Source organism: Myxine glutinosa, chromosome 4 (assembly GCF_964187855.1).
Source record: "Myxine glutinosa chromosome 4, kmMyxGlut1.1, whole genome shotgun sequence".
Taxonomy (NCBI): Eukaryota; Metazoa; Chordata; class Myxini; order Myxiniformes; family Myxinidae; genus Myxine; species Myxine glutinosa.
In genome coordinates, this window is record NC_136264.1 from 144,091,828 (window position 1) to 144,119,226 (window position 27,399).

General features: G+C 45.7%; 2 protein-coding genes across 7 annotated transcripts in view; one reads left to right on the forward strand and one right to left on the reverse strand.

Moving 5' to 3' along the window:
• LOC137425336 (peripheral plasma membrane protein CASK) overlaps window positions 1–27,399 on the reverse strand; it is a 176,613-nt gene that overhangs the window by 68,849 nt on the left and 80,365 nt on the right. The window lies entirely within an intron of this gene.
• Window positions 23,785–25,568, forward strand: LOC137425335 (lysophosphatidic acid receptor 6-like). Its single transcript, XM_068113652.2, has one exon. The coding sequence runs from the start codon at window positions 23,896–23,898 to the stop codon at window positions 24,976–24,978; it is 1,083 nt and encodes a 360-aa protein (XP_067969753.1). The 5' UTR covers window positions 23,785–23,895; the 3' UTR covers window positions 24,979–25,568.

Below are 27,399 nucleotides of genomic sequence, written 5' to 3' on the forward strand. Positions count from 1 at the left end.
AGTAGGGCAGGTAAAGGGATGTCACCAGGGTGAGGCACGCATTGCACGCACACACACAATATAAAAAAATAGAGTTGATATATTAGACTAGTTGGTGGAGAGGATTGTAGGATGGGGATGAACAAACACAGACAGTACATTCACCTTTTAGCGAGAACATCATACAGAAATCACAAACACACACACTGATGAATCACCCTGCCTGTGCAACACTGGAATGACCGTTTAAAGTATAGGTTCTCAAAGTGGTCCCTACCGCCCCACCAGTGGGCGCTGGGAACTTTCAGGGGGGCGCTAGAGAGTCCACGGGCAGTAGGGGGGCGCTGGCAATGATTTGGGGGGCACTGGCGATTTCGAGGAGCAGCGGCGATTTGGAGCGCTCATTGGGCTTCCTGCAGTCTGAACAGGTTACCCGGCGCCATTCGGCAAATTGGCCATCCAATCAACGACCACATTCTTTCCCCCTCCGCATGGTTTTTATGATCACATATTCGCTGATGTCGTGTAGGTATTTTCTTGTCCATACATGCTCACGCAACAAACATGATAGTGTAAGACACCAGCGAAATACTATTGGCCGCCAATGCGGCGGCAATAGTACAACACTAATTTTTGTCACGTGGTGCCATTTCAACCAATCGGCTTGCAAGAATCTTTTTATGCGGGATATAATACGCTCTATTTGTGCTGGACTATTCAACGTGCCTGGTTCAACTGTACAGCCTGGCCTGGCCAGCACAGACATTGGGCAAGGTATGAACAGTCAGTGTTAGCGCTGGTGTTAGTCTTTCGACATTTTGGCATATTACTTCGTTATTCAAAAAAGCTTCACGTCCGGTCGGCTTCAAGATGTCGGCCTCAAAGAAAAAGTGTCGTCAGTATTCCGTTGAATACATCAAGTATGGATTCATTCCATCTCTGACGAACAAACAGTTACCGATGTGTTTGTTGTGTGGTATCACGCTGTCCAATGAAGCAATGAAACCATCTCGACTGAGCGAGCACCTCAGTAAAAAGCACAGTGATAAGGCTCGCACAGAGGTCAGCTATTTCCAATCGCTGAAAGAGAAATTTGAGAAGCGAAACACGGTAATGACGATGTTCAAAGCCAGCCAAAAGCTCGTGGATAAAGGACTGGAAGCGTCGTATAAGCTGTCATTGCTCATCGCCAGATCTGGAAAACCGTATTCAATCGGCGAACAGTTGATCAAACCAGCTGTTGGGGAAGTGATAAAACCGTTATGGGCCAGGATCCGAATCCAGTTCTCTAGTCGATTGTGCTCAGCAATGATTCCGTGGCCAGGCGGATTGATGAAATGTCATCAGATGTAGAAGATAAGCTGTGTAGTGAGCTGAGAAGCACACACTTCGCCATCCAGCTGGATGGGTCCACTTTGCGTGACAGTGAAGCTCTGTTACTCTGCTACGTTCGCTTCATCCGTGGTCAGGAAATGGTGGAAGAAATGTTGTTTGCCCGCTCTCTCCAGACCGATACGAAGGGTTCTTCCATCTTCCAAACGTTGGAGAAGTACTTTACTGATAAGAACATACCGATGGAGAACATTCTCGCTTTCGCGACGGACGGGGCACCAGCGATGGTTGGCCGCCAGCGTGGTTTTATTGCGCTTCTGAAGAACCAGGTACCGTCCGTGTTCGCCATTCACTGTGTCGTGCACCGCCAGCATCTTGTAGCAAAAGCTCTCAGCACCAGACTTCATACATCACCCCAAACAGTAATCAAAGCAGTGAATAAAATCAAGGTGTCGTCTCTGCATGATCGGCTGTTTCGTCAGCTTTGCCAGGAGAACGATGAGGCATTCGAGCGGCTCCTGTTACACACCGAAGTTCGATGGTTGTCCAAAGGTGCTTGTTTGACCCGTTTCCATGCCCTCTTCTCAACAGTGGTCGAGTTTCTGTCGGAAATTGATACGGAGCTATCGGAGAAAGTGAATGCGATTGAGCATGATGTGGCTTACCTCACGGACATATTCAGTATACTGAATGATGTCAACAAACAACTTGAGGGTGACCATATGATGCTGATTAAAGCAAAGAAAGTGAATGGCGCGTTCATAACCAAGGCGACTCTGCACAGGGAAACCCTCGGCCGCAGAGATATGTACCACTTTCCCCAGTTGGCAAAGGAAACTGCTGTTTCTGATGAAGAGCTGCTCGTTTATTGCAATCACCTTGAGAAGATTCGTGGTGATATGGAGCAGCGTTTCAGAGACATGCTAGAACTGTCGGTGCCAGCATGGGTGATCAACCCATTCAAATGTGACATTCAAGATGTGAAGCGCGAATTACAGGACGAAGTTATCAACCTCCACAATGATGATGAGGCGAAGGCAAGATTCTCGCAGCATGAATACAGCAAATTCTGGATTCTGGAGCGGGGCGAATACCCCGCAATGTGGACAGAGGCAGAACTGCTGCTGATGGCATTCCCCACATCATACCTCGTTGAAAGAGGGTTCAGTGCCGTGATGGTGCTGCTGACCAAGTATCGAAACCGCCTTGACATTACCAAGAGGGGCGATCTGTGTCTCTACCTCACTGAGATGGAGCCAGACGTTCGTAATCTCGCAGCGAGTCACCAGGCCCACCCTTCACACTAACGGTATTTGGGCCTGTGATAAATAGATTCCCAGTTTGCCTCACCTGTACCTGTTCTGCTGAAACATTGTTGGTCGTGCAAATAAAATAAAAAGGAAAGTAAAATAAAGTAAAATATTATTCAGAAAATATTTGGCTTCTGTTATTTTTGCTTCCTATCTACAATACATAAATTCTGGGTGTCCGACCATGAACGATAGGACAAGGGGGGCATTGGGCCGGTCCAAGAGGGCAGAAGGGGGCGGTAGTCCAAAAAAGTTTGAGAACCACTGGTTTCAAGCTTGGTCAGGATTCAAACCCAGGCTAGACAGTTTACAGGCGAGTGTGCGTACCTAAAGGCCATCCTGCCAGCCCCCTGCTATCTTGCGAGAGATTAAAATCAAGATACACACAAGGAACCGGGACACAGGAAGAGGCCATTTGGCCCATCAAGACTGCACTACATCTACACCATATCAATTTAGATGGCAACAAAGAAGATAACAGATGATAACAAAGGGTCCAAGAGCTGGGCACTTTCTATTATGTTTTATAAGGAGGGGCACATCGTTATTGCTGAGACCAAAAGGTTTGAGGATTGTTTCCAAACCAGAATTTTCTGCAGAATCGGAAAATGCCCATTGTAATTGCCGCAACATCTGCGTTTGAATTAAAAAAAAAAGGTATTTTGGGGTTTTCTTGGATCATATGTTAAATAAAAATATGAAATACTTAAGTTTTCTCTTTGGAAGTATTTTACACTATCAGTGTAGAATATGTAAAATACTGCAGTAATACTTCAAGAAACACATGCCCTTGCCAAAATCTGTCAAAGAGACCTCATTGATGATGACAGCAGTGATGCTGAGGAATGGAGACTTTACAAGTAAATCTCAATCCGGTCAACATGGTAAAACTGCTCAACACTTGATTATCATACATGGCCATGGTCAGACAATCAGCTATTAAGTTATCTTACTATAATTCACGAAATGTCCGTTCGTCTGTCCGTTCGTACGTTCAAAGGTACCGCAAAAACGGCTGAACCGATCGCAACGATATTTTGGGTGGGTAATCCTGGGATCCCCGAGAGTAGAAAAGGCTATATTGTTTTTCCAATTTCAGCCTCCAGCATTTTCAGGTTTGGACTCCCGCATAACGTTATTTTCCTGGGTGCCACACAAATGGCTGCACCGATAGCTGCACGGCTGCACCGATCGGACTCGGTGACCGCGGACAAAGACCTTTGATAAGGACATGGGTTGAATCCCTGCTTGAGAGAATGCCAACCCCCTCCCCTCCATCAGGATCGTCTCTCCAACTCACAATCCCACGAGATATGCGGAAAGGACGACCTAAAGCCAATTATCTTCTTTTTGACTCATATATAAACATCATTAAAAGTAAATAATGACCTCGGCCCAAGTTCAAATGACGTGGGATTAATCTCGACATGAGAGAATTCCACATAGCTATTTGGGCGGTGTATAAACTAACAGATCGCTGTCTCCATCGATCTTGCCAAGGCCGTAACACCTATCGGCTCAAAATCCTTTTAACTGTTGACTTGGTAGTTTTTACAATGAAGGAAACATTAACAATGTCGTTAAAAGTTTATTTTGAGATTAATTGGAGTTATGTTGTTTGGAATGAAAAAAGAGATATCGAGTTCAAGTGAATGACGACATGCCGTGATGGTTTCTACTTTCCGAACGTGAACTTCGCGGATCGCCATATGCAGATTCGCCACGGTCCCACGATCGACGTTTCGATACGTGAACGTACCCGTTTGTTTGCGAACGGGTACGTTTTTCATGGAAGTCCTTCACGAACTTGCTGTCCATCTCTGACGTGCGACTGAAGGTGTTACAAGAATGTGGAATTTATTGGTTTCATGCTTTCGCATTCGCCGTATCTGCATTGCTTGTTTGCTTCTGGCCTCCTACCTGTGCGTAGCACGAGTATCTCACTAGTATATACTAATGAGGTACTCATACTACAAATGGGAGGGAGGCCAAAATCTCAAAAAAAAAAGTTTTCTGAAATGTTATGACAACTCCTGCCCACTTTCGGACATGTGCAGGGACCCGACAAGCTGCACAGAAGATTTGGTGGGGCTGGCCCTAAAACTGTGGGAGTAGTACTGTCGAACATCAGGCACGGACAGCCGGTTCGTGAAGGACTTGGGCAAATTTTTTTTTTTTTTTTAATGCAGCTGACCCCAACAGAAGGTGGGTAATATTTCTATGACATCAATGGCGAAACTGCAAATGCCAATTCCACGAATGTCACAGGTGGAAACCCTCACATAATTTCCTCATTCTGCTTTAAACTGAATCTCTATATTTTCATTCTAAACAGCATCATTCCAATCACGAATTAATACTATAGCATTAATATAACAAAATGCAATGTTACAAACATACATAAGGTAGGCAAAAAAAAAAAAAAATTATAAAATGTTTGAAGAAAAAAAAGTTGTTTTTTGGGATTTAAAAAAATCACTTTGTGTCTCACTCACCCTTTGTAGCTATACGGAAGGTAATATAAAACAACAAAGCAACAGCTTCCACTCCCAGAATCCACAGCACCAAAAAGAAAAGAAAAAAAAACATGGTGGAGCACTCAACCAACCACCCACCCTTATAACCATCACCACTCAACAACAAAACACACACCCACACACAAAGGTGGATACTTTTGAAACTTGAGAGGGCTCTGTTCCACCTTCTGAAACCCACATATGGAGTTAGCGCGCGCGCGCGCGCGCGCACGCACACACACACACACACACACACACACACACACACACACACACACACACACACACACACACACACACACACACACACACACACACACACACACACACACACACACACACACACACACGGATCTAAGCAAGATGTTTAAGATAATGAAGGGTATCAACAAAATAAATGCAGAAGCGTTTTCAGTAGAATTGACAGTGAGAGAACTAGGGGCCACAACTTTACAGTGGAGAGGAGGAACGTGGGAACGGTAGAAAGGTAGGGGTCTTTCACATTGTAGTTAATGCATAGAATGGTCACCCTGGAAAGGCAATAGCAGGAGAAACAGTAGATAGGTGTAAGCTGGAATTAGGTGGGTACTTCAAAGCAATGGGGATAGAGGGGTACATGGACAATGAAATGACCGATAGGTAGCTTGGTATAGACAGATGTTTGAATGAATCTGTAGTGATTGTGATATCTGTGAGAAGGTGCCATCAAAAACTAAATGCGATGTGAGGGTTTGCTCATCCATCACTAGACAGATCTCTTCATCCCCCTCCTACTAACCCCCCCCCCACCCCCACCCACCTCCCCAAAACAAAAAAGTCCTGTAATGTCCCTGTGCCTGCCCCACTTTTCCCTTCTTTACTCCTCTATCACATCCCCACAAGTTAAATTAAGTACACACACTTATAGATTGAATGAACCTCGTGTTGCTAAGACTACAGGCAAGATGAGCCGAATGGCTTTCTGCTGTGCTCAGCTCCTTGTACAGTACATCATTTTCCTCGGAATTATAAACCGGAAGGAGATTATCATTTTCTGCAGAAAACAGTCGACATACACAATAATGCAATATTCCACCTGTAAAGCAATATACCAGCTTGTAGCCAAATTATATATTTCCAGGCAAGTTAGGTCCACTTACAACACTTGGAATATTAGCAGGTAGACGTTAATAAACAAAGGCCAAGGTGTAGCACACACGGATCTTTACAAACGTGAAAAACCATCGAAATAAAAATAAACATTAAAACAAATACACCAATATGTCAAAAAATAATTACAGAGCAAATATATTCAAACCAAGGTCCTTATTTGTGCAACTGTGCAACTTTATTATTATTATTTTTACAACTTTATTGTAAAACAAATCGTTTGTTTTGTTTATTTGTGCAACTTTATTCCGAGTAGTGTCAATTTGTTTTATACCGTGTGCACCTTACCGCTCCCGCCCCTCTCCCTTCCACAGATCTCCCGATGTCCCTGTTCACTACTGTTGTGCTTTTGTGCTTTCCTCTCTCCTTATCTTGTCTCCCCCTCCCTTTGTTATGTTTCTTTTGTGTGTTTTATGTGCTAATGTGTGTTTATTGTGCTAGCTCTTACATGAGCCTCAATCTTGTATAGAAAAGATATATATGTATATAAAGGTGAGTCTGTACATGGACGACGTGTCGGTGTTTGTCACCGATGCAGTCACCATGTGCAGACTGGTGGGTCTCTGCGAGCGTTCTGGGTTGGCCTCCTCTTCCAAAGTCAGTCCTCAGAAGAGTGAGGTCATGCACTTTGGTCGGCACAGGACGGGCTCCGGACCCCCTTGCCCGTAAACGGAGCGGAGAGATCGATTAGAGATCCTCGGGGTCTGCTTTGACCCAGACGGCGTGGCCGCTGAGAACTGGCGCAGGGTCATTGGGGAAGTGCAATTGGAAGTCGCTTCTTGGCGGTCTCGTCGCCTTACCATGGAGGGGCGAAATTTAGCGATCAAGAATGTTTTGATTGGTAAGTTGTGGTATTTGGCTAGAATCTCCTCACCTCCTCCTGCGGTGGGACGGGCTCTGGAGGGATTGGTTTTCACTTTCTTCTGGGGTACCCGAGCAGAGCGCAGGAGTAGGAGGGTTGTGAAGATGAGCCCGTCCTTGGGTGGGAAGGGTGTCCCTTGCCCGGTGTTTGTGTGTATGTCTGCGTTTGCATGTACTCTCATGGAGTTGTTTGTGTCAGAGGACCCGGGTTGCCAGCTGGCGCGGGATTTTTTTGTTCTATTTTCTGGGGCCGTCTGTCGCGCGGTTGAAAGGGCGGTCCCTCCCGCTGTCTCGGCCTTTTTCTGGGTCGTGTCCGGGACATTTTCAGATGTTTGAGGGGTTCGCCCGGGTACAGGGCCTGTTGACCCGTCGGCCCATCGGTTGGCGGTTGTCGCAGGTCCTGGATCATTTGCGCCGAAGGGAGGTGCGTATCCTTCGTGGAAGCCCTCTCGCAGAACGTACCACGAGAAAGGTTTGGGAGAACGTTTCGGCTAGCTGTCTCGCCAACGACCAGAAGGACGTCGTGTGCCAAGCCGCCCAGGAGTGTCTTCCGGTCCGGGTGTTTCGGTTCCAGAGGGACCTGAACGTGTCGGTCCAGTGTCCCCGACCCCGATGCACAGGGGACGAAACTGTCAGGCATGTCCTTTGGGACTGCAATGTTGCCGAGGGGGTCTGGTCACTTGTGGCTGGCCTCATCGAATGCTATGTGCCTTGGCTGGTGATGGTTAGACGTGACGTCTGTGTTCAGCGGGCTCCTACCACAACCAGTGCCTGGCCGCAAGTGGAGGCAGGCCTGGAGAACGGTCTGTACAATCAAGATCGTCTAGTGGCGAGCGAGAACCAGAGTTTTCCATACCAGGGAATGGTTGGATCCTGGGCAGATATGGGGCATGGCCCTATCCTGCCTCCGAAGGTACAGGCTAGACGACAGCCTGCGGGTGACAGGGCAGGGTGCTGGCCGTAACGATGCGTCAGGTGTGCCGTAAAGCCCTCCCTGGAGCGGAGAATACGGCCGGGCTTTTCCGTGGTGAAGGGGGGGTGGGGGTCCTGCGGGAGGTTACTTCCAAATGTGCGGGCGGCAGTCATGTGCAGCCGTAGTCCCTGACCGAGCTTGCCGCCCGGGGTTGGAAAGGTCGGGGGTGCTCCGGCAGGTGTGTTTGCGGGCCCTGTCGGGCGGTGATTCTCATTGGGACACTCTCGCCTCGGGGGCAGCTGAGGGAGCCGGTGCCTTCCTTGTGGTGCATCTTTCGGGTGGGCCCTCCCGGGTGTGGCCTGGGGAGGGTGGGGGCAGTTGGGTTTCCTTTTGTTTGATATTGGTTTTGCCTTGGTTTGATTTTTATTTTCTTTCATTATTATTTCCAGTGGTGGGTCGAGCCCTCAAAGTGTTTGTGGCTGCATGTTCCCGGCTGCGGTTATCAGCCGGTTGTTGATTTCGGTATGTAAAGGAAAAAAGGCCCCTTGATTCTTATTGTTTTAAGGTGTCCCTTCCTTGGTTGTTTTGGAGGGGTGGGAGGGGGGATAGGGTCTTCTTTCCTTTATCCCTCCCCTTTGGTTAGTTAGAGTTAGGTGTCTGTTGCCTGGGGTGGGAGAGGGTTTTTGGGGGTTTGGGGATAGGGATGATGGACTTTGGTTTTAACGATTAATGGTTTATTGAGTTTGATTTGATTTTCATCTTTGTCTTTGAACTTTGTTTTCTTTTGTTTCTTGATCTTTGCTTTGCTTTCTCTCTTTGATTTCTTATTTATTGTTTGATTTCTTGGCTTTTGATTTCCTGGGTTTTTGATTGATGGTTTTATTGAGTGGGTTTTGAGTGTGTGTTTTTTTTAACCTTTTTTATAATAAAATAGGCTTCGGCCATTAAGAGGCCAGAGTTAACCAGTTTTGTTTTTCTCTGCCTGTGCTTTAGTTTCTTGTGTTCTGCAGTGTTCGTCCTGCACGTGTTCATTTCCCTGTTTTGTCGTTTTCGTTTTCTCTTATTATTCCTTGTTTGTCCTGCATTTTCGTTCGTCTTTTCCCTTCCTGCTTTTCCCCAGCCTTCCTCCTGTTTGGGGGGCGTTGCCCATCGGACAGGGGGGAGCCTTGCGCTCCCCTTCGGTTCCCATCACTCCCTCCCTTCCCCCTCCCCCTCTCACCCCGAGTGTTGTCCTCTGCCCTCCCTAGAACCCCGGTATGGCGAGCAGGCACCATAATTGTGTCCGGTTTCGGTTGATGAAAGATTGCAGTGTGCCGGGTCGGGAACAATTCGGTCGAGATGTTTTGTTGGGTGTGCTGGGGTTCAAGGCTGCTGACTTTTTCTGCCTGATCTCTCTCGCCCGTGGTTTCGACGTGTCCTTCCAGACAGGGCAGGGACTTGCCGAGTTCTGGCACCGGTGGGCTACCGCTCAGTCTGCTGGGAAACTGGCAGATTGGGTGGTCGAGGCTCTCTCAGAAACCCAGGAGAGAGTCGTGACCGTCCGCCTGTGCAATGAAGGCGTAAGCGACTATGATGTCAAAGTTTGGCTCAGTCGCTACACGGACATCTGAGGCCAAGTACGGCTCATCCGGGACGGCCTCGGTATTTGGACCGGGACTCAGCAGTTCCGGGTAAAGCTGCGGACGAGGGAGGATGGTACGGTCACCCACATCCCCAATGGGATTATGGTGGGTATGGATCGAGGACAAGTCTTTTACGCGGGGCAGCCAAAATTATGCCACCGATGCGGTCAACTTGGTCACTTGATTACTGGGTGTACAGTGAACATCTGCACTCAGTGTGGCGAGTTGGGACATTTGAGGGAGCGCTGCACCCAAGTGGTGCGGTGCAACCTCTGTGGTGCGTCGGGGCACACTTTCCTCTCCTGCCCACAGAGTTACGCTGGAAGGATGCGTGCTTCTGCGGGTGGGAGTGGGGGTGTTGCCCCAGGGACATGGGACGGTGTGGCCCCAGGGACAGGGGAGGGTACTGCCTCCGGGACCGGGGAGGGAAGCACTAATGTGCCTTTGTGTTTGCCCCCCGCCCTACAGCAAGTGAAGGGAGGGAGTTGGAGGAGGGACAATTGGAGGGGGAGGAGAGAAAGGAGGAGGGAGAGGCAGCTCCTGCGACTCCATAAGATCAGGACCTGGATGTGGCTACGCCGGGTGTCGGGCCCACTGCGGTGGGAGAGAAGGAGGTACAAGAAATGGTGGTTCCGGTAGTGGGGTCAGAAGAAACAACCTCGGTACCAGAAACCCCGCTGCCGGAGGCTGGAAGTGATGGCTCCTCCTCTGGCTAGGGGCAAAGCGATCCTGGACAATGGATAGAGAAGAAGTGTCGGAGGAGGGGCCAGGACAAAGGAAAAGCTCCTCTGGGCAAAGCCCCACAGGGCAAGAGTGCAAGAACTGCAAAAGCAAAAACTCCTGTGGGGCACAGAGCCCCCCATGCGTCAAGCGACCCATCCAGGTCTGGGGGATCGCCTGCTCGTGGTAGGGGTGGGGAGCAGTCGGGGTTGGCCGCAGCAGGTCACCGGGGGAAGCCCCACTGCCAGTCTTCCCCTGAACGCTCACGTTCCCCACCCGTTGACCTTACCCGTCCTCCGGGGGCAGCTGCGGCCATGGGCTTAAGCGAGGGTTTGCTCGCGGAGGACTTGTGCCTTTCTTCCCCGGATGGCGGGCGAGGGGGGGTAATCTTTTTGACCCCTGAGGAGGAGGACCTCGCCCTGCTGCCCGGGGAGAATGTTTGCATAGACTGAGTCTGGCTCCCGGGCACCCTCGTGGCTCCCGGCTGCGGGAAGAACCGCAGGAGGAGGAAGAATGGTAGCCCATCGTGTCTTGGCAAGGAGGGAGGAGCTTCATAAGTCCTATGACTCCCCTTTCGTGGTTTGCACTGGGGTTGGTGATTAATACACTAACACCTATGAGCTTTAAATTAATGTCTTTAAACGTATGGGGAGTCCGTACCACGGTCCGGAGGATCGCTATTTTTGAAGAACTGCGCAATTTTGAATGGGATGTGTGCCTGTTGCAGGAATGCCATATTCCGCACGGTGAGTATGGATACCTCCATGCAAATTGGCGGTACGGAGAGTCGTATTGGTCCGGAAGCAACACTAACAGGGCGGCAGGATTAGGGTTCCTTATTAAGAGCCCGAATGTCGAGATCCTTAGTCTAGAAGAAATTATTCTGGGGCGATTGGCCGCGCTCAGGGTGGTGGTGTCGTCGACCCCACTGACCTTGGCCAATGTGTACGCCCCTATGACGGTGGGAGAAAGAGTGGAGCTCCTGCGCCAGTTGGGGCCCCTCCTTTCCACCTCTGGCCCCGTGATCGTCGGGGGAGATTTTAATATAAGTTTGGACAGATTGCCCCAGGATTCATCGGGGCGGGCCCTTAAAGTGCTTGTTCAGGATTTTAGGTTGAGGGACATGGGCGCGGGAAGGAATGAGGTCACCTGGACCAATGCGGCTGGTACCAGTCGGGCTAGGATCGATTACATCTTTGTGACACCAAATTTTGGCGACCCGGACCTGGTACTTCACGCGGTGGCATTTTCAGACCACTGTCGTCTGTCTCTGGGTATTGAATTAAATGGGGGTGCGTCCCCGGCGCTCTGAACTCTGGAAGCTTAACTGTCGCCTTTTGCAGGATGACAGTTTAGTGCATTCCTACGTTCGGAAGTATAGGGAGTGGGAAACGGTTAGGTGCCTCTTCCCTACCTCGGCAGCCTGGTGGGAGGAGGTGAAATGTAGGACCATAATGTTTTTCCGTAAGGCCGGGCGAACGAGGGCCGTGGGGAAGCGAGAGCGTTTGAAGCGCATGCAGGCGTACCTCCAGCGCCTGCATCATAAATTTTGCAAAGGGAGTTCATGGACGTGTCAGAAAAAATCCGCCGGGTGAAGGGGAGGATTTTTCATCTCCTCGAAGCCAGGGCGAGGACCGTCATCTTCCGGAGCAAGGTGCAGGCATTGGAGGGGAACGAAAAGTGTATCAGATTCTTCTTCCAACGATATGCCAGGCAGAGGGGCAGTTTGGCCCAGGTTAATGTGGGGGGAGGCCGTGTTTCGGATCCAGACCAAATTACTGAAGCAGTGGAGGACTATTACTCCAGGTTTTTTGAAAAACGACCGGTTGACCAAATCCAGATGGCCGACGTTCTCGGCCATCTGAGGAATCGTTTGAGCCCCGAACAGCGGGAGCGGTTGGAGGAGCCGGTGAGCCTGGAGGAATTGACCTCCGCTGTTAGGGATTTGGCCGCGAATAAAACCCCAGGTGACAACGGCCTGCCGGTGGAGTTTTATCGCCGCCTTTGGCACGTCCTTGGCGAGGACTATCTGCAGGTAGTGAGGGAGCTAGCCACCTCTGCGAGGTTTACAGATTCGATGCGACGGGCGTGGTAAACCTCGTGCACAAGAAGGGTGATCGGGAGGATTTGTCCAACTGGCGCCCGATCACTTTGTTGAATGTCGACTACAAGATACTAACAAAGGTGCTGTTCAAGAGGATGCACGGTGTCATGAAGGACATCGTGCACCCGGATCAGACTTGTGCTGTTCCGGGCCGCAAAGTGTCCGACAGCCTGGGCCTGGTTCGAGAGGCGATCCAGCTAGCGGAAGAGAGAGGCAGCCGTAGTCATGTGCAGCCGTAGTCCCTGACCGAGCTTGTCGCCCGGGCTTGGAAAGGTCGGGGGTGCTCCGGCAGGTGTGCTTGCGGGCCTTGTTGGGTGGTGATTCTCATTGGGACACTCACGCCTCGGGGGCAGCTCAGGGAGCCGGTGCCTTCCTTGTGGTGTATCTTCTGGGTGGGCCCTCCCGGGCGCTGCCTGGGGAGGGTGGGGGCAGTTGGGTTTCCTTTTGTTTGATCTTGATTTTGCCTTGGTTTGGTTTTTATTTTCTTTCATTATTATTTCCAGTGGTGGGTCGAGCCCTCAAAGTGTTTGTGGCTGCATGTTCCCGGTTGCGGTTAGTAGCCGGTTGTTGATTTCGGTATGTAAAGGAAAAAAGGCCCCTCGATTCTTATTGTTTTAAGGTGTCCCTTCCTTGGTTGTTTTGGGGGGGGTGGGAGGGGGGATAGGGTCTTCTTTCCTTTCTCCCTCCCCTTTGGTTAGTTGGAGTTAGGTGTTTGTTGCCTGGGGAGGGAGAGGGTTTTTGGAGGTTTGGGGATAGGGATGATGGACTTTGGTTATAACGATTAATGGTTTATTGAATTTGCTTTGGTTTTCATCTTTGTCGTTGAACTTCATTTTCTTTCGTTTCCTGATCTTTGTTTTTCTTTCTCTCTTTGATTTCTTATTTATTGTTTGATTTCTTGTCTTTTGATTTCCTGGGTTTTTGATTGATGGTTTTATTGATTGGGTTTTGAGTGAGTTTGTTTTACATTTTTTGTAATAAAAAAGGCTTCGGCCATTAAGAGGTGTTGCTGTTGTCGTCAGGATTCACACTGGCTGGGGGTGGGGGTATGTACGCATCCAGGTGTAGTTGCTGCATGTGGATGTGTATGTGCCCCTGCTGGCCCACCTTAGCTGACCGTATCGAGGTTGAAGGGCCGAAACGGGATGATGCTGAGGACCTTGACTGAGGACCCGGTCAGTGCAGCACACTTGTGACCAGGTGTGTTTTGAACTGATAATGTATATATATATATATATATATATATATATATATATATATATATATATATAATATATGTATAATATATGTATATATATAATATATGTATATATATAATATATGTATATATATATATATATATATATTTATATATATATATACATATATATACATATATATACATATATATACATATATATACATATATATACATATATATATATATATATATATATATATATATATACATATATATACATATATATACATATATATATATATATATATACATATATATACACACATATATACATATATATATATATATACATATATATACACACATATATACATATATATATATATATACATATATATACACACATATATATATATATATATATATATATATATATATATATATATATATATATATATATATATATATATATATATATATATATATATGTATATATATATATATATATATATATATATATATATATATATATATATATATACATATACACATATATATACATATATATATATATATATATATATATATATATATATATATATATATATACATACATACATACATACATACATACATACATACATACATACATACATACATACACACGTCACCGGAGGGATATTTCATTGCAATTCTGACAAAGGCCTGTAACTCCATCTTGGCGAAGGGAATGTGGGCCTAGCTCAACATAAATTGTATTTTATTTGAATACATCAAGTGCCCCTTAAATAAACCGTTGATAAATTAATACACACTATAAAGTCCTTAGAAAACAAGGCAGAGTCATTGTTAATGTAGAATAAGCGTTACGCCTAGGTTCCCCGTCGGTGAAGTGACGTGAGTTGACAAAGTGGAAGACGCAAGGTGGCCATCTTTGACGTGGCGACCCAATTTTCAATAGCGTTCTTCCTTATGCGTAGAATCTACGCATAAGTGTATGTGGGTGTATCTACGCCGTAGATACATGTGGGTGTATCTACGCCGTAGATACACCCACACACCAGATTAGAAGTTAGTAGTACGTTTATTTTTCAAGATATTTCGCTCACAAGGTTCAGACATACATATGGTGGCGGCCATCTTGGATTTAGACGTGGCGACCCAATTTTCAATAGCGTTCTTCCTTATGCCTAGATACACACACCAGATTAGAAGTTGGTACTTCGCTTATTTTTCAAGATATTCCGCTCACAAGGTTCAGACATACATGGCGGCGGCCATCTTGGATTTTGACGTGGCGACCCAATTTTCAATAGCGTTCTTCCTTATGCGTAGATGCACCCACACACCGGATTAGAAGTTAGTAGTTCATTTATTTTTCAAGATATTACGCTCACAAGGTTCAGACATTTACTTTTCAAGATATCGCGCTCACAAGGTTTATATATGATGACAGCCATCTTGGATTTTGACGTGGCGACCTAATTTTCAATAGGGTTCGTTGCACCGACTCACCAAATTAGAATTCGGTCCTTCGCTTACGCACGCACGTCCGCACGCACGGACGGACGGACGCACACACGGACGGAGGGGAAAACCATAGACCCCTTTCGCTCCGCGGTGCGACGGAGGACAAAAACGATTTACAGCAGGTAAGTCAATCTGACGTGACATAACAGGGCAGGTAAAATGAACAAATGAAATCTCGCCAAATCAAACCAGATCTGGCCTTCATGAGAGAATTGATGCTTGTGCTTTGCCTCGTTGGTGAAAGTAATCTTAAATGTTAAGTAATAAAAGTACAAAGCATTGATACTTAATATCGGGGGTGTCGCTGGGCACTGGCCTGTGGGGCACGTGCTCCGAATACTTTTTGCTGTGCCAGAATCTATTTGAACGATTAAGTCAGTTTATAACGATGAACCTGTTCCTCCTCTATGCTACTGTGCTAAATGTTTTATTGAGGGTTTAGGTCATATGAAGTTTGAGGGGCCCTGGGCCCCAAAACTTTTTGGAAGCTTGTGACCCTCTGCTTAACATATTACTTCACAAGCAGGAATGCCTTGCAAAGGAACATTTTAATGGTTGAAGTAATAGTGAGAAAACCAAAAGGAAGAGTCACTGACAGGAACACAACTTGCAGTTTCTTCCGAACAATGAAAACTGATATTTCGCAACTTGAAATAGTCAACAAGCATTCTCCTCTCTCCTTCCTTCCTCTGCATCTCTCTCTTCTCCCTGTCTACAATTCATCTCTCATATTTCTCAATGATGTATTCCTATTCTTCATTTACCTGCTCATTATTGTCCGTCTCATTATCTTTTATCATTCAAGGACTGCCTTACACAAAGGAAGTCGACAGATTCGTGAAGAGTTACTAGTTTGCAACAATTTCACAACTTTTACCAAGAAAACGTTTCACTTTGTGCACATTATCTGGGAAGGCAAATACTTTCACCAAGGAGAAGGGAAATGACGTACTTTCACTGAGGACGATGTGCTCGGTACCGCAGATGTGCTCCATGGTTGAAGCTTTCACCCATCCGGCTCGGTACCGCACAGGATTTGATAGGTCAGCACCAATTAAAAACCTATACTACTACTAAGACCACTACTATTACTACAACTACTGCATCCAGCCAAGATACAGTGCATTCAGAAAGTATTCAGACCCCTTCACTTTTTTCACATTTTGTTATGTTGTAGCCTTATGCTGAAATCGTTTAAATTCATTTTTTCCCTCATCAATCTACACTCAATACCCCATAATGACAAAGAGAAAACAGGATTTTAGAAAGTTTTGCAAATTTATTAAAAATAAAAAACTGAAACATCACATTGACAGAAGTATTCAGACCCTTGGCCAGACGGAAACTTGTTTCTCATAGAGTCTGAGAGTCCTTTAGGTGCTTTTTTGCAAACTCCAAGCGGGCTTTGATGTGCCTTTCACTGAGGAGAGGCTTCCGTCTGGCCACTCTGCCATAAAGCCCAGATCGGTGGAGTGTTGCAGTGATGGTTGTCCTTCTGGAAGTTTCTCCCATCTCCACACAGGATCTCTGGAGCTCAGCCAGAGTGACCATCGGGTTCTTGGTCACCTCTCTTACCAAGGCCCTTCTCCCCCGATTGCTCAGTTTGGCCGGGCGGCCGGCTCGAGGAAGAGTCCTGGTTGTTCCAAACTTCTTCCATTGAAGAATTATGGAGGCCACTGTGCTCTTGGGAAGCTTCAATGCAGCAGATTTTTTTTTTGTAGGCTTCACCAGATCGGTGCCTCGACACAATCCTGTCTCTGAGCTCTGCAGGTAGTTCCTTCGACCTCATGGCTTGGTTTTTGCTCTGATATGCATTGTCAGCTGTGAGACCTTATATAGACAGGTGTGTGCCTTTCCAAATCATGTCCAATCAATTGAATTTACCACAGGTGGACTCCAATCAAGGTGTAGAAACATCTCAAAGATGATCCAGAGAAATGGGAGGCACCTGAGCTAAATTTCAAGTGTTATAGCAAGGGGTATGAATACTTATGTCAATGTGATATTTCAGTTTTTTCTTTTTAATAAATTTGCAAAACTTTCTAAAATCCTGTTTTCTCTTTGTCATTATGGGGTAGTGAGTGTAGATTGATGAGGGAAAAAATGAATTTAAACGATTTCAGCATAAGGCTGCAACATAAGAAAATGTTTAAAAAGTGAAGGGGTCTGAATACTTTCTGAATGCACTGTAGTAACAGGGAGCCAAACTATCACCTATCAAGATTTCTCAAGTAGCAGCTTGAAGGTGCACACTGGGTTCAGCAGAAATTATTGTTTTTGTAAAAAATAAAAAAAACAACATGGAGCTGAATGATGATCACAGCAATGATCTGATCAGGTTGAGATAATGTCATGAGGTATAGATATCTGCAAAATAAAAGCTAAATGTTCAACGGTTTTTGAAATATCACATATACAAAAGTACATGGATGGATGATCGGTTGCATCTGGATCGTCACCAAAATCAAATCAATTTGTCCTCGTCACATACCCAACCGGTCCACGAAGTTTTGCCTGAATCCGTCCATAACTTTTTGAGATGTCCTGCTCACAGACAGGCAGACAGACGTACAGGGGTGAAAACATAACCTCCATCCACCTTCCGTGGCCAAGATGGAGGTGAGGGGAAGGTGGCAGGCTTTGCTGTCTCCCTCTCGTCGGTGACTGATGAGAGGGAGACCGTGCCGAATAACATCTTCAATAGGAATGAAGATAGTGATGAGGGCAGCAGCTTTGGTGGGAGCCAAAATACATGGAGCCTGTTGTTGCGCTGATGTACATTCGTTTGTGGCAGTCTGTCCGTGCACCCAGGACGGCTTTATCGATTCCATGATGTCGAGGATGGGACCAAGCTTTAGAGAGGTCAAGGACTGCACTGAATACAACAGGTGAGGCTGAGTCTGAGGCGTTTGGGACAGACACGGTTTAGCATGCAGCTTTGTCTGCTTTGTTGACTTCCTCAGCTTGGTGTGTTGTCCCTCCCACTGAGGACAACTCCCTTTTGCAGACTTCCTCCTGCAGTGGATGGATGGGATTGAGTTTCGGTGGGACCACGTATGGAGATGATAACCAGTGGCAGCGGAACGCCTGTCCAGGCGAGCGGGATGTCCCCAAGTGGAATCGGGCGATCTCCGAAGATGGAGGGGGGGGGGGGGGGGGGAATGGAGCACAAATGAGGAGATGGAGGAGGGAAACAGAGCACGAATGAGGAGATGCCTTGGTCCACGAGTTGTGGTTCCTTGCTGGGGTGAAGATGGATGCTTCGGGACGTGGGAAGGCTCTGTTCAGTCTTAGAAATTCACGAGTGGAGATGACAACCGGTGGGCGGTGGCATGTACACACAAACGCATACATACATGGCGATTATACATGCACATGCATGGTTGTACATGCACATGAATCATGATTAGCACACGGATTATATTTTTATACAGGCACACCTCTCTTATACGTCTAGATTACCTTTAAAACGGCGTAGCCCGTAGGACAAAGCCGTCTAGAACAGTGTTTGTCTGTCCGTATGCCCATATGTATGTATGTATGTTTGTATGTATGTATGTATGTATGTCCCTCACAAACGTACACCAATCTGAGTTGAGAATCTGGTTACATGAAAGGAGGGATGTGATGTGATTACGTCTGTGATGTCATTACGGCATACCACGGCTGACTCCACACACCGCCATTTTTATTTATATGCTGTTCAGGTCGAACTTTGTTAAAATGACCATCAAATATCGAAAGCATCAGCATTACTGGTCTTCCAACAACACAGTACGTATAGACCTTAGGTTTCATGCCTTCATGCCTCACCTTCAGGTCGCTACGGTCAAATTAGCCCAGGTTTATTAATACAGTAGTATCGTTTTCATAATAATAATAACAACGTTAACAATAATAATATCGTAAATATAATCATAACACTGCAATCCCTGTCATGACTGCAAAGTTATGGATTGAAGCGGTGTATGGTTCATGGATGACTCGACGAGAAGCGGTGTACTAATTATCGCGGGAGTAAGGAATTAGCCTTGGTTAATTAATACATTAACATGATCTTCGTAATAAAAATAATACCGTTTATAATAATGATAAAATAAATACAATCGCAACACTGAAATCCCTTTGGCGTAACTACAAGGTTGATGGATTGAAGCGGTGTATGGTTGGTTCATTGTTGACTCGAAACGTATTGAATAAACCATATGGTGTCTCAATGCAATCTCTTCACTTCCATGGTGACAGACAGCTTGGAGACTAACAGTACTTCAAAAAATATAAATACTTACATTATTTGATAACTGGTATTCCCGGTGTGTACCCTGGTTAGAATAGGTACACCATATCCCTGCGTGTCGTAAGACGCGACAAAGAGGGTTGGCGTCAGGAAGGGCATCCGGCCATAAAAACATTGCCTCAAAAAGAGAACCATGACAATTACAACTACATATGGGCAGGGTACAGCCCAAAGTTGAGATCGGTTTCTGAGGTTTGGGACATGGAATGTAGGGACAATGACAGGGAGATCAGGAGAAGTGGTGGAAGTATTGGTCAGAAGAAGAGTGGACATATGTTGTGTGCAAGAGACGAGATGGAAGGGAAGTGGTGTGAGAATGGTGAAGGGTAGGCAGGGACAGAAATACAAGTTTGTGTGGCAAGGGTGCCCGGAGGGCGTGAATGGTGTTGGTGTCCTGTTTTCTGAGGAGTTTGTAGACAGTGTGGTGAGTGTGACTAGAGTGAGTGATAGGTTGATGATGGTGAAAATGATGATTGGAAAGCTCTTGGTGGACGTCATCTCGGGATATGCTCCGCAGGCTGGTCGGAGCGATGAAGAGAAGGACAAGTTCTGGTGTGCGACAGAGAAGCTGATGGAAAACGTGAAAGATGAGGAGGTTGTTGTGGTAGGAGGAGACCTAAATGGACATGTGGGAAGGAGTATGGATGGTTTTGAGGGAGTTCATGGCGGTTACAGATATGGTGTGAGAAATGGAGAAGGTGGAAGGATTTTGGAGTTTGCTGATGGAGCTGATTTGTTGATTTGTAATACTCAGTTCCAGAAAGGGGATAATAAGCTTATTAGTTATTACATACACGTCAGGTGGGTCGACGACAACTGTTGACTACCTGATGGTGCGTAGGTGAGATAGGGGGCACCTCCGGGACACAAAGGTGATCCCGGGGGAGGAGGCTGTTTCACAGCACCACTTGGTTGTCTGCGATATAAGGGTGAAAGGTGCGAGGAGAGCTCGGCGGGTGAAGTACCAACCGAGAATGAAGGTGTGGAGGTTGAAAGAGGTGACAGTAAGTGAGGCATTAAAAGAGGCTGAGTAGGGTGGAGGATGATGTGGTTGAGCTTGAACGTGGTTGGATGTCAATGAAAGATAGTCTGTTGGGAGCCGTTGGTGAGGTATGTGGATGGACAAAAGGACCACCGAGGCACTCAGAAACATGGTGGTGGGATGATGAAGTTGGAAAGAGGATTGACGAGAAGAGGAAGAAGTTCAAGGAGTGGCAGAAGGCGAAGGGTACGGGAGCAGAAAAAGCAGAGCATGAAAGTTATAAGGCAGCCAAGAAGGCTGCAAAGAAAGAGGTAGCAAAGGCGCAGGAGGCATGTAGGAAAATGTTCGGAGAACGCTTGGATTCGGTAGAGGGTCAGAGAGCGGTATTCAGGATTGCAAAGCAGATAGCGAAAGAGAGGTGTGATGTGATGGGGCTGAGTTTCTTGAAGGAAGATGTGGGACAAATCGTTGTGGACCCAGATGGAATTAAAGGAAGATGGAAAAGATATATGGAAATGCTGTTGAATACAGAGAATGAATGGGATGGCAACATAGAGAGTAACCCAGTTTTAGGACCGGCAGAGAAGATAACTGAGAAGGAAGTTGAAGAAGCCATAAAAGCAATATAAAAAAAAAACCACATTTAGAGGCCATTTTTCCCCGCAAAGCAGGGGTTGGCCTTTTTCGGGGACCGTGGTTGTTGTTGTTTTTTCGGTCCCCTTTTTGAAGCAAATGAAGATGAAGATGAAGATGAAGCAAATGAAGCAAATGAAGCCATAAAAGCAATGAAGAGTAGAAAAGCGGGAGGGCCGACGGGAGTTGTGGGAGATATGTTGAAAGCAGCAGGAAGTTGGGGTGTGAAGAGAATGACAGAGATCTGTAATCTGGTGGTGAAAGAAGGCCGCATTCCAGTGAATTGGGAACTGAGTACCCTCGTCCCTCTATACAAGGGGAAAGGTGACCCTCTGGAGTGTGGCTCATACCGAGCGATAAAGTTATTGGAGCATGGAATGAAGGTATTGGAAAGGGTGTTGGAGAGGAGGATAAGGAAGAAGGTGAAGATCGACGAAATGCCGCTTGGATTTATGCCAGGAAGAGGAACGACAGACGCGCTCTTTATTGTGAGGCAGTTGCAGGAGAAGTACATGGAGAATAGGAAGAAGTTGTTTCTTGGGTTTGTTGATCTGGAGAAAGCATTTGATAGGGTTCCACGCGAAGTATTGACATGGGCATTGAGGAAGTTAGAAGTGGAGGAATGGTTGGTCAGAGTAGTGATGGCAATGTACAAAAGAGCACGCACAGCTGTAAGGACGAAGGACGGGAACAGTGGTGAGTTTGAGGTGAAGGTGGGACTGCATCAGGGGTCGGTACTATGTCCACTACTATTTGTAGCTGTGATGAATGTGCTGGCTCAGAACGTAAAGGAGGGTTTATCGTGGGAGTTGTTGTATGCAGATGATCTGGTGTTGATTGCAGAAAGTATGGATGGACTGAAGGAAAAGATGAACAAGTGGAAGGAATGTATGGAGACAAAAGGTCTGAAGGTGAATATAGGAAAGACGAAGGTGATGGCAAGTGGTAAAGCATGTGGTGAGGTGGAAAGAACTGGGAAGTGACCATGTGCTGTGTGCAGGAAGGGTGTCGGAATGAACTCCATTCAATGTACAATGTGCGCTGAGTGGGTTCATCAAAAATGTAGCGGTCTGAGAGGGTCATTAACCAGTGTGGCAGCTACATTCAAATGTAAGGTGTGCACAGAGGGAGCTGCAGATGGAGGATATGTTGAGTTGGATCTTGGAGACGGCGTGAAGCTGGAAGGTGTGAAAACATTTTGCTACCTCAGAGACATGCTGAATGGAGAAGGTGGATCAGACTCGGCAACGGTTGCTAGAGTGAGATGTGCATGGAAGAAGTTTCGGGAACTGAGTGGCGTGCTGATGATGAGGGGAGTGTCGTTGAAGCTGAAGGGAAAGGTGTATGCTGCATGTGTGAGAAGTGTTATGATTTATGGGAGCGAGACATGGGTCATGAATGTAGAGCAGCAACGAAGGCTGGAAAGGGAGGAAATGTGAATGGTTCGGTGGATGTGCGGAGTATCGTTGAGAGAGAGGAAGACAAATGATGAATTGCGAAAGATGCTGGGAATAGAGCCTGTGATTGATGCTGTGAAGAAGAACAGGTTGAGATGGTTTGGTCATGTGTTGAGGAAGGATGAAAGTGACTGGTTGAGAAGAGTGATGGAAATGAATGTAGAAGGAAGTCGAGGACAGGGAAGACCGAGAAAGACTTGGCTAAAGATGGTGGAAGAAGAAATGCGGGCAAGGAGGTTAACAAGGAGAGATGCAGAAAATAGGGCAAAATGGAGAAGATTGTCATGGGGGACCGTAAGGCTCACCCCCGCTCTTGCAGGGAAAATGGCCTTAAAATGCATGTTGTTGTTGTTGTATTTGATAACTGGTATCCCCACCCAGGTCATACTATCCTCTTCAACTAAAGTATCAAGCAAGCCCGGCTACGCCACTGTTATACTTTCGGTCTTGTTTTCCTATCCAATTACATTGTTTACAGTTTCTTTTTAATTTTAAAAAATAATGTCTGAAATGTTTTTAAGCGGTTAAGCCACTTCAATATTTGGTGATGTCTGTCCGTCCATCAAAAATGATGAAGAAGAACCTAACCAACCATGTTTAATTCTAAAGGGTTCAAAAGGGTAATTCTAATGGGTTCTAACCGGTGATTCTAAAGGGTAATTCTAAAGCGTAATTCTAAAGCGTAATTCTGAAGCATAATTCTAAAGGGTAATTCTAAAGGGTGATTCTAAAGGGTGATTCTAAAGGGTAATTCTAAAGGGTAATTCTAATGGAGTTTGCTCGTTTCTAGGCTTTGCCTATTTCATATTCAAAATGCCAAACTGAACTCCTTCCATCGGACATGGGTGCGATTTTAAAAATTCTATTGATGGTGACCATACATAATTTAAAAAATATTTAATAAAAAAGGGCTGTCCCCATCCATATGCTATCTACCACCATTACTCAAGACGAACAGACTTCTGCTCCAATGATCACTTCATATCAGCCATAACTCTTGTTCCCTATAGTCTCAAACACCCACACCACCAAAAGTCGAAAGCACCTGCTTAAAATCCCTTCCTTCTCACAAACCAATGGTTGAAATGTTGCAATAACAAACATAGTGCCTAAGGATGCTGGTGAGGAAGTGGGGGAAAAAAACATAGAAAGAGGAAGCAGACATGTTACAAAGCCACTACAATCTGTGAACAAACGAAACAGAAGACTTGTGGTGAAATCGGGAAAGGGTGAAAGCAAGCTTTCGGGGTACACAAGAAGGCGAGACACCACGGCGCAAGCAGAGAACTTCACCTGGTGGAACGCCAAACATGGATAATGGCTCATCAATAACCACAGCAGCTCTCTCAACCATGCCTATCAACTCCACCGATGCCATCATCTCTGTACCTGAACCACTGCTCAAGACCTTGGCGGCAATCTACTTTCTTGCCTTTGCTGGTGGGCTCGCTGCAAATACTCTAGCACTGTGGGTCTTCGCTTGCCGCATAAGGAGCTCTGCCGTGCAGGTTTACCTCTTCCACTTGGCTGTGTCTGACACGCTGTTATCACTCGCTATGCCAGTGCGTGCCGCTGAGTTTGCTGCTTCACCTGACTTACAGCCGCCGCCTCTGAGCCGCGATGCCTGTCGTGTGGTTGATGCTTTCTGCTACAACAACATGTACAACAGCATACTGCTCTTGGCCTGTGTAGCAATAACTCGCTATCTCCGCCTTGTGCATCCAAATTCCTGCCCACTGGTTACGAAGCCTCGCGCCGCTCATGCAATTGCAATCTCCGTGTGGATCTGTGTTATACTTTTGGAGACACCGTTTTATGCAATGAGAGCTTCACAGCAAACTTCAAACCAGATCCGGTGCTACTATTACAAGAAGGGAAAGACTATCTGGGCAGTCGCCATAAACATGATTGCTGTCGCTGCCTTCTTTGTGGTATTGGCAGTCATGGTTTTTTGCTACATTGGTATTCGCAGACAGTTAGAAAGGCATGTGGATATGGTCAGATGTGCTGCAGCACACGCAGTTCCGAGAAGAAATGCACTGGGGCATGATGCAAGTCGGAAAGGCCTTGTAGTGCTCTGCATCTTCTGTGTGTGTTTTGTGCCATACCACGTTGTTCGTCCTTTCTTCCTCCTAAGTCAGGCTGGTGTTTTGGCAGCCGAGTTTGCACCGGGACTCCACATCACCAACGAGATTGTACTCTGTCTTGTGACATTAAATGCATGTTTGGACCCTGTTATATACTTTTTCATTAATAGGGGATTCAGAAGGTCAGTAAAAGGAATCGTCATTAAATGGAAAAGAGTCTGCTGCCTATCCAAGTCTAATATACCCACATCCACGGTGATGACTACAGTACGACCGAGCTATTCAGGAGAAGATACAAGTGAATGAAGAAAATAATGCATTGGAAATATCAGTTTAGAATGCTGATGGCAATATGCAGAAATACCTTGGAATACAGTGGGAACTGTTGATGTTTGGAAGTGATGGAATGATGCAAGATTGGGGTAATAAGCAGAGAAATGACTAACTTGGTATAAATATCAGAAAAACAAGCCAATAAAAGATAACGATGAAGGTAGAATGACAGAATAAGCTGTAAAAAAAGGTTGAATTGAAGAGAGCAAAGATAACCAATAAAATGAAAAAGTAGACACAGAATGAAAGTATGCATGGAAGAGAAAGAGAGTGCATGCAAAGTTTAATATGTGTAGCTCAGAGAAAAATAACAAAGAACAACGCACACCCCAAGACTCTTAAAGAGATGATGAAGCCAAAAAATATATATATATATATTTGCAATTATATCTCCAAGTTAAGGCAAAGCTCACCATGTCCATATTCAACAGATGTGACTTAGTACAGAACCATATGTAGTTATGTAACCATCAGGACAACCACTCAATGCTTGAGAAAATGGAATGTAGAATGAAGTGTAAACTTTGTGGTTTGGTAGCAATAAACATGTAACAAACTCACAACCTTATATTTGTATTTCGTATTACCTGCGCCACCAAAGGTGGATGGAGGTTACATATTCATCCCTGTTTGTTTGTCTGTATGGCTGTTTGTCTGTGAGCAGGATATCTCAAAAAGTTTTGGACAGATTCGGACAAAACTTTCTGGACAGGTTGGGTGTGTGACAAGGACGAATGATTAGATTTTGTTGAAGATCCAGATCTGGATACTATAATTTTTTTAATGAACTTTCACAATTGAGAGATAGGGCCAAAACTGATATCCAGTACGATATTACAAAACGTTATGGACAGGTTATTACAAAACTTGGTGGATGAGTTGGGTAGGCGACAAGAACTTTGGTTAACGTCCAGATTCAGATGTGGCCTGTCAGTGGGATACAAAACGTAAACTGTTCAGCCTCGCAGAGGTATGCGCTCAAGTGAGTGTCATTATAGTTACCCTGCATGCGTGAAGCAAAATGTGGGGTTAAGCAATTGGTTCCTTTCTGTATGTCGACAAACGTCAGTTCAATTAAATTTAAATTGGCGATCGGAGGACAACTTGATTTCAATTGAATGTTATATTTTGAACACAAACTGGAACATAAATCGGAAAACAAAACTGTCGTTTAGCATTACATTGGCTGTGGATTTGTCTCGATCACAGAGGAGTAAGATAAAAAAAAATTGTCTGCCTGTCTGTCTGAGTCAAGCAAAAATGAAAATCATTCCAAATAGGAAAACTCGCTGTTTTTAAGCCCATAAAAAAGGACACAAACAACAGGCTTGAAGAACTAATGTAAGGTGTTAAATAAGGTGGTGCAAAAGACGTTGCATCAAGGTTGGTAAACTTTCGAATTTCCTTTTTTACAACCTTTAAAACCCTATTTTATTTCATTTTAATTATATACTTGATTACTAGAACACAAATCACCTTTTCACACTTTCAAAAAACTTTTGTTCAGCAGTATTTAGAAAAATATTCATGCCCTGAGGACAGAGTAACTATGAGACGCAGCATTCACGCTGTCTCATGCCCTGAGGGCAGAGTAACTATGAGAATTAGCATTCACGCTGCCTCATGCCCTGCAGGCAGAATAACCGTGCAAGATTATGCAGAGTAACAGACAAATATTGCGGCACCCAGCGCTGTTTGTTTGGTGCTTCTTTTTCTCAAAGGTTGTTCCGTCATTTTCTTCGAGAGGAGTTGGCAGAAGGTTTGTAATTGCACCAATGCATGGATAAACAAAAAATGGTGTCAAAAACTGCATCTCCGTGTAGCATCAGCTGTGGACGACTCTGTTTGACCCATCGGCTTTGTATAGTTACCATCACGCCTGTTATGCAAGGGTTAACGAACAAAATATAGACTGTGCTCAGAAACGCAAAGCAAGAGTTAAAAAGCTCTTTCCCATTTCCATTTTCCCAATTTCTCAAGACTGCACAGGGTAAGTTGTTCTATGAACTCTCTAGTTACTTTTGTTACTTGCTCACTATTTACTTGGGTACAATGAAGAAACAAATACATGCAAGTAGTTATTGCATTGAAGCATACAACCTACTGGGAAGCAATTCACACTTCAAAGTGAATAAGCTTATTCCTGCATTTGTGTAACCTCTAAAAAGGCATCTTTGGTTAACCCATTTTGATCAAAATAAAGACCTAAGTAGGGAATCCGTTAGACCGGATGTCGTGAAAGAGTGTATCTTTGTCCCCATGACGAGGGGTGGGGTTATGTTAATTAGTTAGGGATTAATTGTAAATCCCCTGTATGTAAATCGCCTCTGTACTTTTCCTCTGTTCTTTATGACACACACCACACCCGCCATGCACTCCACACCTAAAATAAAC

Bases quoted from the DNA above. Each gene is read 5' to 3' on its own strand.
- LOC137425335 (XM_068113652.2), top strand. From the start codon at position 23,896: ATGGATAATGGCTCATCAATAACCACAGCAGCTCTCTCAACCATGCCT.